This window comes from Nothobranchius furzeri, chromosome 17 (assembly GCF_043380555.1).
Source record: "Nothobranchius furzeri strain GRZ-AD chromosome 17, NfurGRZ-RIMD1, whole genome shotgun sequence".
NCBI classification, from domain to species: Eukaryota; Metazoa; Chordata; class Actinopteri; order Cyprinodontiformes; family Nothobranchiidae; genus Nothobranchius; species Nothobranchius furzeri.
Window position 1 is genome coordinate 41,754,560 of NC_091757.1, and position 16,023 is coordinate 41,770,582.

At 42.8% G+C, this 16,023-nt stretch overlaps 1 protein-coding gene across 2 annotated transcripts in view; it reads left to right on the forward strand.

Annotated features, from left to right (window-relative positions):
• mctp1a (multiple C2 domains, transmembrane 1a) overlaps positions 1-16,023 on the forward strand; it is a 189,247-nt gene that overhangs the window by 144,381 nt on the left and 28,843 nt on the right. For both annotated transcript variants that reach the window (XM_070546081.1, XM_070546082.1), the window contains 2 exons: positions 3,597-3,653; positions 12,963-13,061. In XM_070546081.1, coding sequence (XP_070402182.1) covers positions 3,597-3,653; positions 12,963-13,061 — 156 coding nt within the window. The remainder of the gene's footprint in view (positions 1-3,596; positions 3,654-12,962; positions 13,062-16,023) is intronic.

A 16,023-nucleotide genomic window follows, 5' to 3' on the forward strand; every position in this document is an offset into this window, starting at 1 on the left:
AATGAGCATTCCTTAATTGAGTAATAAATATTATAGTTGGAAATAACAATTTAAGCAACATTTTAACTTGAAATGTAAGGATATGAAAATATTTTATTAATCAAGGCTTTGCATTCAGTAAATGATCATGGAGTCTGGGTTGGCAAGGATGACAAACATCTATTTATTTAATTATGGGGACATATTTAGATTGTTTTCTTCAGTTATAATAGTTCTGTGGTTGATACCAAGCAGATTCATGACGTTCTTTGCACTAAATCCTTCTCACATGAAGCAATTTCTGCTGTTTCATTCTTGACAGGTTCAGTACCTTCCAGAATGAGTCGTTTCAGGGCTCTGTCACTTTAAAGTTAGAATATGGAACATTTGAATAAAAAGCTGTATAAAACATGATACATCCACGGGGCATTTAGAGGTGTGCCGAATGAATGTACAGTTTCTCCTTAAAAAGCTATAGTTAACAAAATAAATAATCTTTTTTTGGGGGGCACGACACTGAATTTATGTTTACATCCACCAGCCATTAGAGGGCATTGTTGTGTTAAAAGCGAGGCTGGGGTTGTGTAAAATGGCAGACTTGACAAGTCAAGCAGCTGATTCTGAGCCCAGAAGATGTTCTAACGGTGAATACTGTAAATAAACATTAGTAGAAATGAGTCCTTATCCTGTACGATTTGTCTCTGACCATGGTGCTGAAACGTGTCAGCAGTGAACCAACATCCCAACAGCTGGAAAATTAGTCCTCTTGTTGCAATGCCACCTCTGAACACCAAGGTTCGCCAGAGTGTCCGTGTTCCATATTCAACCTTAAAGAAACCCACCCATCCGCCACTCAGGCTGCTATAAACTAAGCTCCAATATCTGATATGTCAGACGTGGTTCTACGATATTTTCCCCATTTGTGACATCACAGACAGGGACTTTTTGAAACAGATCATTTTAAACATGCAATTCCTAAAACCAAACACTGACAAAACTGATGAATGGATATTTTTTTCAAGTTTAGAGTGTCTACAGAGCACGCAAAATGTGGTTCAATAACAAATCCTGCAAACACCTCAAAAACTCTACATGCCACTAGCAGACATTTTCTTTTTCATAGTGAGCATAGTAACGCACCTATTCTTCCTTTGCAGACAGTATTTTGGCCCGATGACAGCTGCAGTCAAAGAGGAAAAGCATCAGTACAGTTGAGACATACAGTAGGCTATGTTTTCAAACCAGCACTTGGGTCTTAGCAAAGGCCAAACAAGTGCATGTGTACTGTCAGTGTTAAAGTAATTGTCAGTGTCACTGTACTCACTTACAGGTTTTGCATTCGACTTATGTTGTCACTATCTGCTGCATGCATTTACAGTTCTCGGCGTACTCTGTAACAATACCCTGCATCATCTCTCTATCCTGTGAATTGGTCTGAATATTAATCCCCAACTCCATGTGTAGCAAACGGAGTGGAGCGGCTCTGCCCTATGCAAACCCAACATGAGGCTGTTGGCAGCAAGGCTTTGGTGTCGCCGTGCTCTAATGATAGTTATTTAAACAACACGATAAAGTTGAGACAAACAGATAAATGATATCACACACCAAACCGGTCTCAGAAGGAGGAAAGAATGGGAGGAATAAAGGAATAGGTAGAGAAGATGTTTGCAATTCATCGTCTGCGCTGAGGTAATTTATATCCCTCCCCTCCCCCCCACTGAAACACTAGCTCCAGTGTGTGCATTTAGCCGTGGCACTCTTCAGGGCAGATGACACGTACCGTGCGGTTTTATTTTTTAATTTTACACTGTGTCTCATTGCAGGAAACATGACTTCTCCTCTGTAACCAGAGGCAATGGAAGGGAGCGAGCAGAGCAGAGCCGGAGAAAAACGACTCTATCACTCTCCCTGTCTCTGTAGGTCATGCTTTTCCAGCAAGCTCATTGCTTTGTTTAAAGTTTGGAGCTTGTGCCAGGCGTATCCTAGCAAAACCTCTGTGTGGAGGATTTTATTCTGATTGTACGCTGGCATGCATGAATAGACTTCAGAGGAACCATAATGTCTTTTTTGAACAGTTAAAGAAGTCTTTCATTTTACGGCATCATGTAAAAGCAATCTTTGAGTGAGAAATCCCTTTCTGGTGCTAATTTAATGTTGTGTCTGGTCTATTTTCTATCAATAAAGAGTTTGCCGGTTGTGAACAGTTGTCTAGACTGTGAACCGGGAATAACCACTTGCTATTCAGTGAGTTAAAATGTGAAGCTCTGTGCATACATGCTCAACACTTTACCCAAGTGATTCTGAGCTATTGATAGAACACACTCACAAACACACACACTATTGATTCTACCCTCTCAACTCTGCTGTTCTGAACTCTTTGTTTGTGTGGGAAGCTGCATTTACATAAGAGGCTTATGTCAGCCGCCACATAGTTTTTCCTCCCTTTTATTCCGACGGAAAAAAAAAGGGACAAAGGCCATTGTCTTGTTTAGTAATGATGTTTTGGACGTCTCCAAACGGGTTCTGGAGGTGGTGGAGGTTGTGGGGAAGTCAGGGCATGATGGAGGTTTGTAGAGAGGCTGGGATAAATTCTGAGGCTAACCACTGGGCTTATAATACGAGTGTTTGTTCATGTAAATTGGGAGGAAGACTATGACCTTGCAGCGATGATGCCTGATTGACGGACAGAGGGTGGACACATAGCAGAGGCGACCTGTGGATTTTACCCAGAATCTGCAGAAACCATGAACACACACAAAAACACTATGATCTAGCTTAAATTATGTTATTAACTCAAAACAAGTCGGTTTTTTCAATACTTTTACACCTAAATGTGGATTTTAGCATTTTTATTATGTAAAATGTCTATTTCTGAACATGAAAACATAAAACTTGCAGTGTTTGTTGTTTCTAATGTGTGCATGCGATTACGTTTCAAGGCAAGTCATTTTTCTTCGTGTTGTACCGCGTGTCTCTCGGCGTCTCGGGGCTCCAGAGTAACACCGGCTCTAGTTTCATCGGTTGTGCTTCACTGAAGCAAATAGTTGCCGTTCTTTGTGACTTTCACTCTGAGCTCAAAGCTCTCTCCTTCTCCTCTCTTCTCTCACGGAGCATCATTCTGTTAGAGTGTTTGAGAAATGATAGGTGAATGTAAAGGTGGCAGACGAGTGCAAAAGGTTAAGGAGGTCAGAAGAGCAGAATCAGAAGATGCTGCTGCCTTTTCCCTTCGTGGTGGCATATGGAAAGATTTGTATTTTTTTGCAGTGCGATTTGAGTGCATGAATAGACTTTAATCCTTAGCCTGCTGAGATTCAAAGCCAGAGCATTTGCTTACACTTCTAAAAGTGTCAACTTGTTTGAACAACAGAACGCTTCTAAAATTAAATTCCATTTCAGAACCAGTCTGAAGCTTCTGACATGCAAAGTAATCAGAAATCCAATAGTGGTGATGTCTTCATGCTCTCCGTACTCATTAACAGACTTTAACCCAACATAAGCATAACCAATCAGCTTTAATGTGCCTCTTTGGCTTTTCTGATGATGTTTATCGAACATTTATCTCATTTTTTAATGTTTTCCTTCTTTTTTCCCCTCTCTCATTTTGTTGCATCTATCAGCAAGTGGTGGAGGACCTGCTAGAAGATGAGGATGAGGATTTTGACAAAGATGACAAGGTAATTATGCCTCATGTCTGACTGGGACACACACACACACACACACACACACACACACACACACACACACACACACACACACACACACACACACACACACACACACACACACACACAACAGCCTCAGGAGGGGTTGACACTGCTTCACATACCAGAAACACAAACAGACTCACAAAATGAGTCGGTCTTCGCCTCCCTGTCCCCTCCTCCGCTCAGCGTAGTCTCACCGCCTGAGGCACAAACGCATGTTCACAGATTGCACAACCTTTTAACCTTTTTAAAAAGTTTTCTCTGAAAGAATATCCACAGCACATTCCCACCTTGTAGTTTATTGTTTTTATTGAATGCAGTCGCTGTCCTCGCATTCTCTGCCCTTTTGTGCAACGGCGTCTTGAGTTTGCATTACTAACATTGTGCTTCACACCCTTCTTCCTGGGAACATGCACACACATAAAGTGCTTAGTTAGCAATTTAGCTTCCATTCACTGTGCCTTTATGTCCCAGTAAAACAGCATCTGGGCTTGTCCAGACACTATCAGGTAGCAACAGGTGGCTGCTTTACTGCCTCTGCTCGTTACGTTGCAGGAACCGCTACTGAAACAAATGTCACTGGAAAGAGTGCAGAACCTTGTCAACGGTCCACTTGGGAGTGGTAATTGAAATGATCTAGCTCTTTATGCATCACTAAGTTGTTGTTTTTTTTGTGAAAAAGTGTCACTTTTGAAATGAAATAAAGTGTGTGTGTGTGTGTGTGTGTGTGTGTGTGCGTGTGCGTGTGCGTGTGTGTGTGTGTGTGTGTGTGTTATTTTTAAACTGTGTGAAACAAGAACAAAGTTAGATGAAAAGTTAGTCTCTTGTTGAGGACTAGGACGATGGATGTCATTATTATTTAAAAACACATCCGAGTCATTTAGGATTGCCTTTACAAATGTGGTCCCAGTGTGATGTTTGCTTCATGCATTTTCATAAATTTTTTACAGGACAGAATCGCCTTGCAAAGGACACACTGTAGGAAAAGTAAAGCTATTAAAGAGCAAGTTCACTGAGAAACCGTTTTTACTTATTTTTTTAAATGCGATCGGTCACTCTGACTCATCTTAGCTCACAACCGGTGTGGGAATTTTTGCAGCCAGGAGAGAAGACTTCACGTCTGAGCTAGTAGAAGCTAACTGCTGGCGTTATCCACACAACAATATGGGCTATTGGGAGAGTTCTATTGGGAGAGTTCACACATCAATGTTGCATTGCTGTTAACCAGTCAGAGGTGAGAGGTTTGAAGCTCACTTCCTGCTTCTGAAGGAAGTTATTCTTTCTCCTGGTCCAAAGAGTTGGGGCCATAAACAGCATAAAGCTGTGGAAAGTAAGTTAACATCAGAGACCGGGAGTTTCTGCCATACTGACTCGTTCTATAATAAACATTGATCAGGATCCTCACGCTCACCTAAGATCAGACAAGAACATACCAAAGTGTTATAAAACTTCAGCGGATGCAGCAATTTAAAAGTGAGCAAGGTGGACTCTTGTAATATATTTAATGATAAGTAATAAAATATGTTTTCTATCAGGAAAATAAAATCTAAACAAAAGGTGTTTTTGTTACAAAGTGGACATGTGTAAAAAAAGGGGTAAAAACACACATCTATAGTGCAGATGGCCGAATATTCATCCCAGTGGAGCACCAGTCAGCCTGGCTGCCAGTTCAGTGATGAACACACAAAGATATGTGAGCATTACATCCTCTCCCACAGAGATGCAGAAGCAATGCTTCATGATTGCAAAGACTGTAAAGAAGGAGGGGTGGGCACAGACTGAAGATGTGCACCAGTGGATGTCTTTTCCTTACATCTCCTCTCTAAGTGCATTTCCTACTTCCTCTCAAGGAAAAAAAATATATACAGCCATTTGAAAAGCTCCAGATTATATGAAATGCATTTGGGACTTTTATATTGAAATGAGGAAGCTTGTGTGGCTGCAGCCAGATTTGGAGCCAAACTGATTATTCTAAAAAGAAGGTCTTGCTTTCTGTTCACACAGGGCTGGGATGCTGGATAGCACGGCCACCACAAAGGCTACAATTTACCAACTCTGGCTTCATACATTTTGATCTGCTGCTTCCCTCAACTGTTAGCATTTTATTTAAGCTGCAGGGAGGTTTTCTCATCTTTTTTCCCCTTTGCATGCTTCCCCCCCCCATCCCTCAATCATCTCCTTTTCTGCTTTTTCATTCTTTCTGTCTGACACATAGTCTTTCTTTTCCTCCAACCTGGGTAAGTGCAGAACAAATAGAGTCTGGAGGCTAGGCAAAGTTGCCTTTTAGGTTGGATGTGAGGTCTTTTACAGGGAATGGCTTTAGATAGTATGAGTAAGTATGAAGGACGGGTCAAAGGAGGCCTCTTTTATGGCTCAGGCCTGTAGGGGAGAGTTCGACGAGTAGAGAGAGAACAAGAGAGGAGAGGGGAAAAAAGATTAATAAATGTGCCAAGGCCTCATTTTAATTGAACTTGAAGCATATGTTGCACGTATGTACAATCTTTCCCAGATGTTTACTTCGGCCATGTGCGCGGCTCTTCCCAAAGCACCACAAGGCAGCTATTAGCTGGATAACCTCTGCTCCAGAGGCTAAATGGGGTATTACATGGCCAAAAAGTAGAGCACCTGTTTTTCATTGCTGAGAGGACCCCTTGCAGGCTTTTTGCCTTGCTTTACCACATGTGTCTTGACTTAGCAGATTGTTGGGCAGACGTGAAAAGTGTCTTTCTCGTGAGCAAGCACTGATATTAGTCACTTAATCTCAATGAAGTTCCAACATCCAGGCTAATTAATTGGGATGGCTGAGTTGTTAAAGCCAACAGGCGGGCACACGAAGGATGGAAAAAAGAAAGGTAGACATGAACTAAATTTTCTCCTCCCTGATTGCCTGCTGGGTGTTTGTGTGTGTGGTTCGGTTTGAACGTCCACACGTTGGGTTTAACAGACATTTTCCACCTTCACAAATAGACAGGATACGTGGAGCATCGTCAAAAGCCTCATCATTTATCAGGAAACCATCAAACTTCAGCAAACAATACCTCCAGTCTCACTCAGTGGGGCTTAATGGAAGACTATCAATCACTGGGAGAAAAAGCAGCTCACGCTGAGGTTACAAAACACACAACTCTTGTTTTCTTAAGATCCTAAAATAGTTACAGCTATTAAAATGAAAAGTATACATTTAAATTACTTTGACTGGTAAGCTATGAATATAAAATGTTATCAAAACTCACTAGAAAAATGACTAAATATGCAGAAAACCAGGAGTAAATGTAGAAAAATGCTGCACACTGAATTTGTTTCAAAGGTCTCATCTATATTGTGTCCTTTGGTCCAAGGCCAATTTGAACATCTGTAGGACGTGCAGACTTGGTCCTCTATTTGGATGTCCACAATGACCTGATTTGGAGCAGGATTAGCCCATATCTGGAGGTCCTGGGGACGGCAATACAGGATGTCCAAAAGACTTTGAAAAATATAAGTCAGCCGGCATCACGTTAGAAGATGTGCAGAGATCACCTGGATAAGACGTTTCTTCATGTCTCCGCAGTAAGAGATGTCCCCAATGACCTCCAGAATTAGCCCATATCTAAATTTCGTAGAGACATCAATACAGGATGTCTACACCTCATCTGGCGTCACAGTCTGCACAAAAAACTGGACATGCAGAAATGACCCAGAAAAGACAATACGTGTCTTCGCACTGTGGGTCGCTATCTGAATACAGTTTGATCGATCTTTTTTGATTTAGTGACACAGAAACAGCCTGTTTGAATAGTTTTAACCTTATGTTGGATATTTGTGCAGCGTTTCTCTACAGTAAACGCACTAAACTGAAGTATTTTTCTAAAGATTCTCCACCAAATCCAACGTGTGAAAAAGTCATCGCAATGTTCATATACAGTTATCATTTGCACTTCTCTTCAGTTGCACTCATTCATCAGCTGAGTTCATACCAACACACGTCTCAAAATGCAGCCTGTGATCTGAGCAGCCTGAGATAGCTAAACTACAGCATGCTCCACATTCTTCTATTAACTAGCTGCAGGGTTTTGGTGTGTAATCTAGCCCGGGATGTCTCCTCTCACCTGGGCTTGCTTTCCACAAGTGTGTGTGTGTGTGTGTGTGTGTGTGTGTGTGTGTGTGTGTGTGTGTGTGTGTGTGTGTGTGTGTGTGTGTGTGTGTGTGTGTGTGTGTGTGTGTGTGTGTGTGAGAGAGAGAGAGAGAGAGAGACAGGTGTGTGCAGCTCAGCTGCCTCCCACTGGGCATCTTACTGGAAAAATGGGGGGGAGAGAGAGAGAGAGAGAGAGAATGAATGAATGAGAGAGATGCAGACTGAAGGAGTGAGGAGATTACCCTCACACGCTTGACTGGTCACTGAAGCGCTTGTGCTCCGCTCAGCTAGGCTCCACTAGCCTCAGGAGGACCTGACATAGATAAGATACACACTGCAATCATGTCCTGCTCAGGGGCTTACTGCTTCCTGCACCCCCTCTCCTTTTGTCACAGTGTGGATATCTATCAATATCTCCCTCACACACATGTACCTACAGGAAAGGTTTCCTCTCCTGTTTCTTGGTAAATCTCTATACTGTAAAAGCAGAGGAATCATTATTCCTTAGATTAAACACAAAAACCTAAACATGTGGATTCCTTATGATATTTTGTTAATAATGGACTTAAAGACATTAGTTTAGTGATAAAATTCCGATCTATTATCTTGTTTTTGCTCTAAGTGTTTTAGTGTTTTTAGTTAGGTCAAGGCTGTGTATGTATTTTTACGTGGATTTTAGTGAGAATTTCATGAATGCACTGCAGAATATGCATTCGTATTTTAGCAGTAAACTCAAGTGGCGGAGATAATTTACTGCTCACTGTGTCATACTTGGGAGTGATTGTTTAAAATAACCTTAAAAAGTTGTTACTATGGTTCACAAAGCTTGTATAAACTTCTTCTACCAGGCAAATATTTAAAAAGCAGTCAATTCTCTGATGTAATGTGTCTAAGGTCCTCAGATATTTGTTCAATTTGTACTTCTTTGTGTGTGTGTGTGTGTGTGTGTGTGTGTGTGTGTGTGTGTGTGTGTGTGTGTGTGTGTGTGTGTGTGTGTGTGTCAAATCAAATCAAATCAAATCACTTTTATTGTCACGTCACATGTGCAGGTACACTGGTACAGTACATGCGAGTGAAATTCTTGTGTGCGAGCTTCACAGCAACAGCGTTGTAAAAATACAGTAATGTAAAAACATGTAAAATATAAAAATGGCTAATCTAAATATACAAATGAATAAGTAAACAATAAGATAACAGATATAATATATACAGAGGCTGGTATGTGCAAAACTGTGGCATTAATGTACAGTATGGAGCGTGTAATGTTGGAGTTTCAGTAGTGAGGGTGAGGTGTCTGCGATGTGTTCAGCAGTCTGATGGCCTGATGGAAACAACTGTCTCTCAGTCTGCTGGTTCTGGACCGGATGCTGCAGAACCTCCTTTCTGATGGAAGTAGTCTGAACAGTTTATGGCTGGGGTGACTTGAGTCCTTGATGATCCTCCCCGCTTTCCTCAGGCACCGCTTCCTATAGATGTCCTGGAGGGAGGGAAGCTCACCTCCAATAATCCTTTCTGCACACCGCACTACTCTCTGGAGAGCTTTGCGGTTGTAAGCGGTGCTGTTGCCATACCAGGCGGAGATGCATCCAGTGAGGATGCTCTCAATGGCACAGCGATAGAAGGTCCTGAGGATGCGGTGGCTCATGCCAAAACTTTTCAGTCTTCTGAGAAAGAAGAGGCGCTGCTGTGCCTTCTTCACTGTATTTTCCGTGTGCACTGACCACGTAAGATCCTCTGCCAGGTGAACTCTAAGGAATCGGAAACTGCTCACCCTCTCCACAGCGTCGCCGTTGATGGTGATGGGGGGGTGTATTCCTCTGCACCTCCGGAAGTCCATTATCATCTCCTTTGTCTTTGTGATGTTGAGGGTGAGACTGTTGTCCTGACACCAGTGGGTCAGGGCGCTGATCTCCTCCCTGTAGGCCGTCTCATCGTCGTTGGTGATGAGACCTACCACTGTGGTGTCGTCCGCATACTTCACAATGATGTTGGAGTTTCTCGTGGCCGTGCAGTCGTAGGTGTAGAGTGAGTACAGGAGAGGGCTCAGCACACACCCCTGCGGTGCACCAGTGTTCAGTGTCCCCCTCCAGCTCGGGCTGTGTGACTGCACTGACCTGTCCTGTGGGACCCTCACCATGTAACCCTCATGTCCATGCTGCCTCTGGAGGAGCAGATAGGAGACAAGATCTCCCGTTGTGTGTGTGTGTTTGTGTGTGTTTGTGTGTTTGTGTGTTTGTGTGTGTGTGTGTGTGTGTGTGTGTGTGTGTGTGTGTGTGTGTGTGTGTGTGTGTGTGTGTGTGTGTGTGTGTGTGTGTGTGTGTGTGTGTGTGTGTGTGTGTGTGTGTGTGTGTGTGTGTGTGTGAGAGAGAGAGAGAGAGCGTGAGCGTGAGCGTCAGAAGGCTGAACAATAACCTGTAGAATAATTAAAGTCATCATGCTAGAGCAGCTTTCTCTGTGGTGGGCCACACCAGCTGCTGCCACAATAAATAATTATAATAATAAATCTCACACAAAGTTGTGAATCTATTAATTTCCTTTCTGAACTATTTCTGTTGAGAGTTTTAATGTTTAAAATCTGTTAGACTGTTAATAACAGCAGTTACATTTAAGTTTCACTTCCTGTTCTGACTGAATGCTGCTGCAGCATGGAGGTGTAGTTCTCAGTCATCCTGGACATGATCATCCTGAGAGTTTCAGCTGAAAACAGCTGGACGTTTCTGGATCTGTTGGAGACATTTAGCCTCTCATCCCATAGGCTTCTTCCAGACTTTGGTTGTGGTCAGAAACAAACACACTGGTTGTGCACCAAGTATTTTTCTTTTTTTCTTAAAAACATGTTTTTGTCTAAATGAAGGTGATGTTATTGTTCATAGAATTAAAATTCATGTTGAAGTTAAGAATATTTCATCAAGTAGGACCTGTGGTCAGCTAGCTCATGTAAAACATGTCATGTCTTGAAAGAATTGGAATCGGGAATCGAAAGGAACCGGAATTGAAACAAGAAATTGGAATTGGAATCATTCAAAATCAAACGATGCCCAACCCTACTCCACGTTTAGAAAAAATGCGTATTAGAGAACACCCGGTTATCCTCGTGCACGCTCTGTTTACATGTAGCTGCCGGCCTTGCAGCACTTTTTCTAGCAGTAATCTGAAAAGAATTTCTTCAAACAGCATGCCGAACTTTAGCTTACCTGTTGAACAGAATAACCGACGGCAGAGGCACCTGTGGGGAGCCCGACCTTCGCTTTGCACAGGAAGTGAGAACTACCCAGCAACAAGCACGTACGACGTCGCCCTTGCGTGAATGGTTCACCAGAATGATTGACGGTTATGCAGACCAGTGGTTCAGATGATCCACCCGGAAGAAAAAGATTCTCTGTCTTTAAATAGTTGAAAAAAAAACGTTTTTAAATGTATTTATATTTATATTACATTTTAATTGGTCTGATGTGCTTTGTTTGCTAAAACTGCACTTTTTTGTCATCATTACTCCTACAAACAGGCTAATCAGTGTTGCAAGTCCTTGCAAATGGCCAATATGAGCAGACATGTACAAGTCCAACCGTCTTACCAATAATCATCCATCCATTTTCATCTGCTTATCCGGGGTTGGGCCACAGGGGCAGCAGCCTAAGCAGAGATGTCCAGACTTCCTCTGGAAGAATCCCAAGGCGTTCCCTGGCCAACCAAAAAACATCCCTCCAGTGTGTCTATGGGACTTCCTTTAGGTCTCCCCCTGGTTGGACGTGCCTGGAAAACTTCACCAGAAAGGTGTCCAGGAGGCATCCTAACCAGATTCCTGAGCCATCTCAACTTGCTCTTCTTGATGTGGAGGAGCAGCGGATCTACTCCAAGCCCCTCCCAGATGACCGAGCTTCTCACCCTATCTTTAAGGGAGAGCCCAGCCACCCTTCAGAGAATACTCATTTTGGTTGCTTGTGTCCGCAATCTCGTTCTTTCGGTCCCTACCCAAAGCTCATGATCATAGGTGTGTGTAGGAACGTAGATCGACAGGAAAATCATGAGCTACGCCTTCCGGCTGAGTTCTTTCTTCACCTTAATATTTATCTTGGTAAAAACATCTCTTTTGTCCTCATTTCTGTCCATCTTTTTCTTAGTTGTCATATTGGTGAACTTTTTAACATTTAATGAAGCACATTTACTTTGACAAAGGTTCATCGTCAGAGTCCCAGTCGCAGCACCGTGCCGATTGCTTTGATTCAATAGTGTAATTGGACTAAAGGGAACTCTGGGAATTCTATCAATGCTCTGACTAAAGTAATAACTAAATGTGAGTGAAATGTTGTCTTGTGGTGCAGCGCAGTTGTCTCCAGGTGTTGGGAGGGTTTAGCTGTGGAAGGGAAAAGGAGAAGGGAGCAATACGGAGGGAAAAAAGTTGAATGTCTGCGTTCTTTTCTTCCTGCCGCCTGTGAAGGATGACAAGCGTCACGGTGTAAAAAGACGCTTTTGACTCATCCGCTTTATTTCTCTTCCCGTCTCACTGTCTTTTTCTGCTGCTCAGCAGAGATGCTGGTAGGAACTGCATTTTAATCATGTTTGGCTAATAGAGGAAGGAATGAGAACAAAAAGGAGGGTGAAAGAAGTGTGGAGGGTTATTGTCTCTCTATGCAAAACATTGTTTGTTTATTTTTTCTGAATTTATTCCCCCCCCCCCCCCCCCCCCCCCACACACACACACACACACACACACATCTGATGGATCATCTCTCACTGTGCATTTGCTCTTGGATACACATTTCTCTTTGTCTTTTAGCTTTCTGTCTTTCTCTGCCTCTTCACCGCTTCCGTATCACTTTTAATTTACCCAAGGCCATTGTTATTTAAAATGAAATGTGATGATTGTTTCGTCTTATTTTGAATGTGGCACTTGCTTGGTTGCGACTTTGCAAAATGCTTAACGTACTCAAGGACATGCAGGGCTCACTTATTTGGTGATAAACCATTTTTTAAATTCACTTCATTTAAATTTGAAACAAAGGTGAGTGCATATATCTTCATTGCAAGGTTAAAAGACCCAGCTTATATTGTTGCTGCATTTGGAGCGAAGAATGTACAAAACCCAACATCCACATTGTGTGACACTCATTTTAATTTCCATGGCTTGTAAAAAAGAGAAAGTCTTACTGTAATTTATCCACAAGGACCCTAAACACGACCCCTGGGAGGACAGCTGTGATAAAAACCATATCATTGAGGATATGTTGGCTTCCTGGCACTTTGAGTGGATTCGAGCGATGGTGGTAAGTGGACGTGTGCGTGTGTGGCTCTGGCACGGACTCCTGCTGGTGTGTGTCGCTGTCTTCCAGTTTGCAATTTAGCTCATTGTTTGTCCAGCAGCCCCTGTTCGCTGTCCCGTCAGGGTTTGTGTGCTCTGTCCTCTGTCCGTGTCTCGACTAGAAGCCCCCTACACACACACACACACACACACACACACACACACACGCACGCACACACACACACACACACACACACACACACACACACACACACACACACACACACACACACACACTGCACATTTGGTCCAAACCTGGTGCGAGGGCTTTTTGCCTGTTCTTCAGGGTGATGGGAAGTTTAGTGAGCTTCAGCATGGAAAGCTACTCCTGTCTCCTGTGTGGCATCCCTGTAGCCCTTTAATAATAATAATAATAATAATAATACATTTTATCTCAAAGCGCCTTTCAGGACACCCAAGGTCACTTTACAGAAAACACGTAATAAAATACAATAAAACAATAATAAAACCCAAACAAGAAAAAACAAAGAGAGAAACAGTTCAATAAAATCAGAGGTTGTAGGCAGATTTAAACATGTGTGTTTTGAGTTTTGATTGGAAAAGGGTAAAACTGTCGATGTTCCTGATATCTGGGGGAAGTGAGTTCCAGAGACGGGGAGCAGAGCGGCTGAAAGCTCTGCTCCCCATGGTAGCGAGACGGGCAGAAGGAACCGCAAGATGGATGGAAGAAGATGATCTGAGTGAACGGGATGGGGTGTGAATACTTATAAGGTCTGAGATATATGGAGGAGAGAGGTTGTGGATAGCTTTGAAGGTATGGAGGAGAATTTTGAAGATGGACCTGAATTTAACTGGGAGCCAGTGAAGCTGCTGGAGAACTGGGGTGATGTGGTGAAAGGAAGGGGTTCTGGTGATAATACGGGCTGCTGAATTCTGGACCATTTGCAGTTTATGAAGGAGTTTGTTGGGGAGACCATAAAGAAGTGAATTGCAATAGTCGATACGGGAGGTGACGAGGCTGTGGACGAGAATGGCGGCAGTGTGAGGGGTCAGTGAGGGACGGAGACGGTTAATGGAACGTAGATGGAAGTATGCTGACCGAATTAAGTTATTAATGTGAGCTTGAAAAGAAAGTGAGCTGTCAAGAATGACACCCAGACTCTTGACGTGAGGGGAGGGGGAGACTATGGCGCTGTCAATAGTTAAAGAAAACCTGTCAGATGTTGAGAGGGTGGAGTTAGTGCCAACTAGAAGAAGTTCAGTTTTGGGACCTTTAGGACCGTTGTGCTGCTCGGTGGTAGCTAGACAGAGGTTTGACGGTGTGTTTATTGTGTATTTGGACTTTTGACTCTGCAGGAATAAATCGCGACAGCGGTAGTCAGTTTAGGGTATTTTTTTCTTTTGTCATAGACAAAAATGTGTAATGGTTTGAGGTGTAATAAGTAAGAATTTTACAGTGAAATAATCACAAAAATGTCTAATATCATGTTGGAAGGAAGGCTACACTGAAACAGATTTTGTCTCAGTCAGCTGTGGAGGATGTCAGTTTTCTCCTTTCAAATGGGCCAAAGAGGGATGTAGTCTTTGTTTATAATCTGAGCCTGTGGGGTTGGCGAGTCTGCACCAAGCTAACGCTGCAGCTCTGACATTTGTAATTCAACACAGGTGGTAAAAAGTGCAAGTATTACAATGAGCTGCCCATACGTTATTTTTTGTAGCCTCAAGAAGCCATGACATCATTTTGTTTTACTCAAAAATCAGGTGAAGAAGGCTAGAGGCTAATGTATAGCTAATGATGCAAATGGAGAATAAGAAAAAACTGTTTGAAGAAGAAGAAGAAAATATCATTTCTATAGCACCTCTCAAGATAAAAATCACGAGGCGCTTCACAAAAACAAAAAATGTAAAAATGTGAAAAAGAATTTAGAAAATGGTTAAAAATATATTTTAAATTAGCGAAAAATAGACAATTGTGATTAAAAAACAAAATGTTAAGAAAGAGAGAGAGAGTGAATAGGAAAGAGGGAAATCAGTGGATCCTGAGGAAGGTGGAATAGGTGGGGAGAGCAGAATAAAGAAAGGGGGTGAAGAAGGTCATACAAAAGCCAGCTTGAACAAGTTAGTCTTTTTAAAGGAGACCACTGAGTCCACTGATCTCAGGCTCAGGGGGAGAGAGTTCCAGAGTCTGGGGGCCACAGCAGCAAATGATCTGTCACCTTTGGTCTTTAGTCTGGTGCTGCACAACCAGTAGGCTTTGATCACTGGACCTCAGGGACCTGCTGGAGGTGTAGGGACTAAGAAGATCACCAATGTAAGATGGTGCTTGTCCATGTAAGGCCCTATAGACCAGAACCAGGATCTTGAAATGAACCCTGAAGTTGACTGGTAGCCAGTGAAGCTGGAGGAGAAGCGGTGTGATGTGGGTGTGTTTGGAGAACTTGGTCAGAAGCCGAGCACAGGCATTCTGAACCACCTGTAGACGGTTCAGGGAGGTTCTGCTCAGACACATGAAAAGAGAGTTACAGTAGTCTAAGCGTGAGGAGAAGAAGGTGTGGAGAACTGTCTCAAGTTCAGAGCGGGACATAATGGGACTCAGCTTAGCAATGTTCCTGAGATGGAAGAAGGAAGAGCAAACAAGAGAACTGACATGAGAATCCAGGGTGAGAGCTGGGTCAAAGGTCACGCCAAGATTCCTGATTGACGGTTTGGTGTGAGAAGCAAGCTGGCCAAAAGAGTCTCTGACTTTGGGAACCAGCTTGTCTGGGGCACCGATGAGGATCTCCAAAAATATCTCAAGCTACTTTTTCATTTACCAACAACTTCGTGTTCAAGTGAAATTTATCAACCAATCAACTTACTGTGAATGACTCGTCGTTTAGAATCTTCTGGCGCTGATCCGTAGCTGGCTACAGTTGGTCTGAGCGGATTTGTTTGTTTTGATACGCAGACTGCAGTACCCACATTTG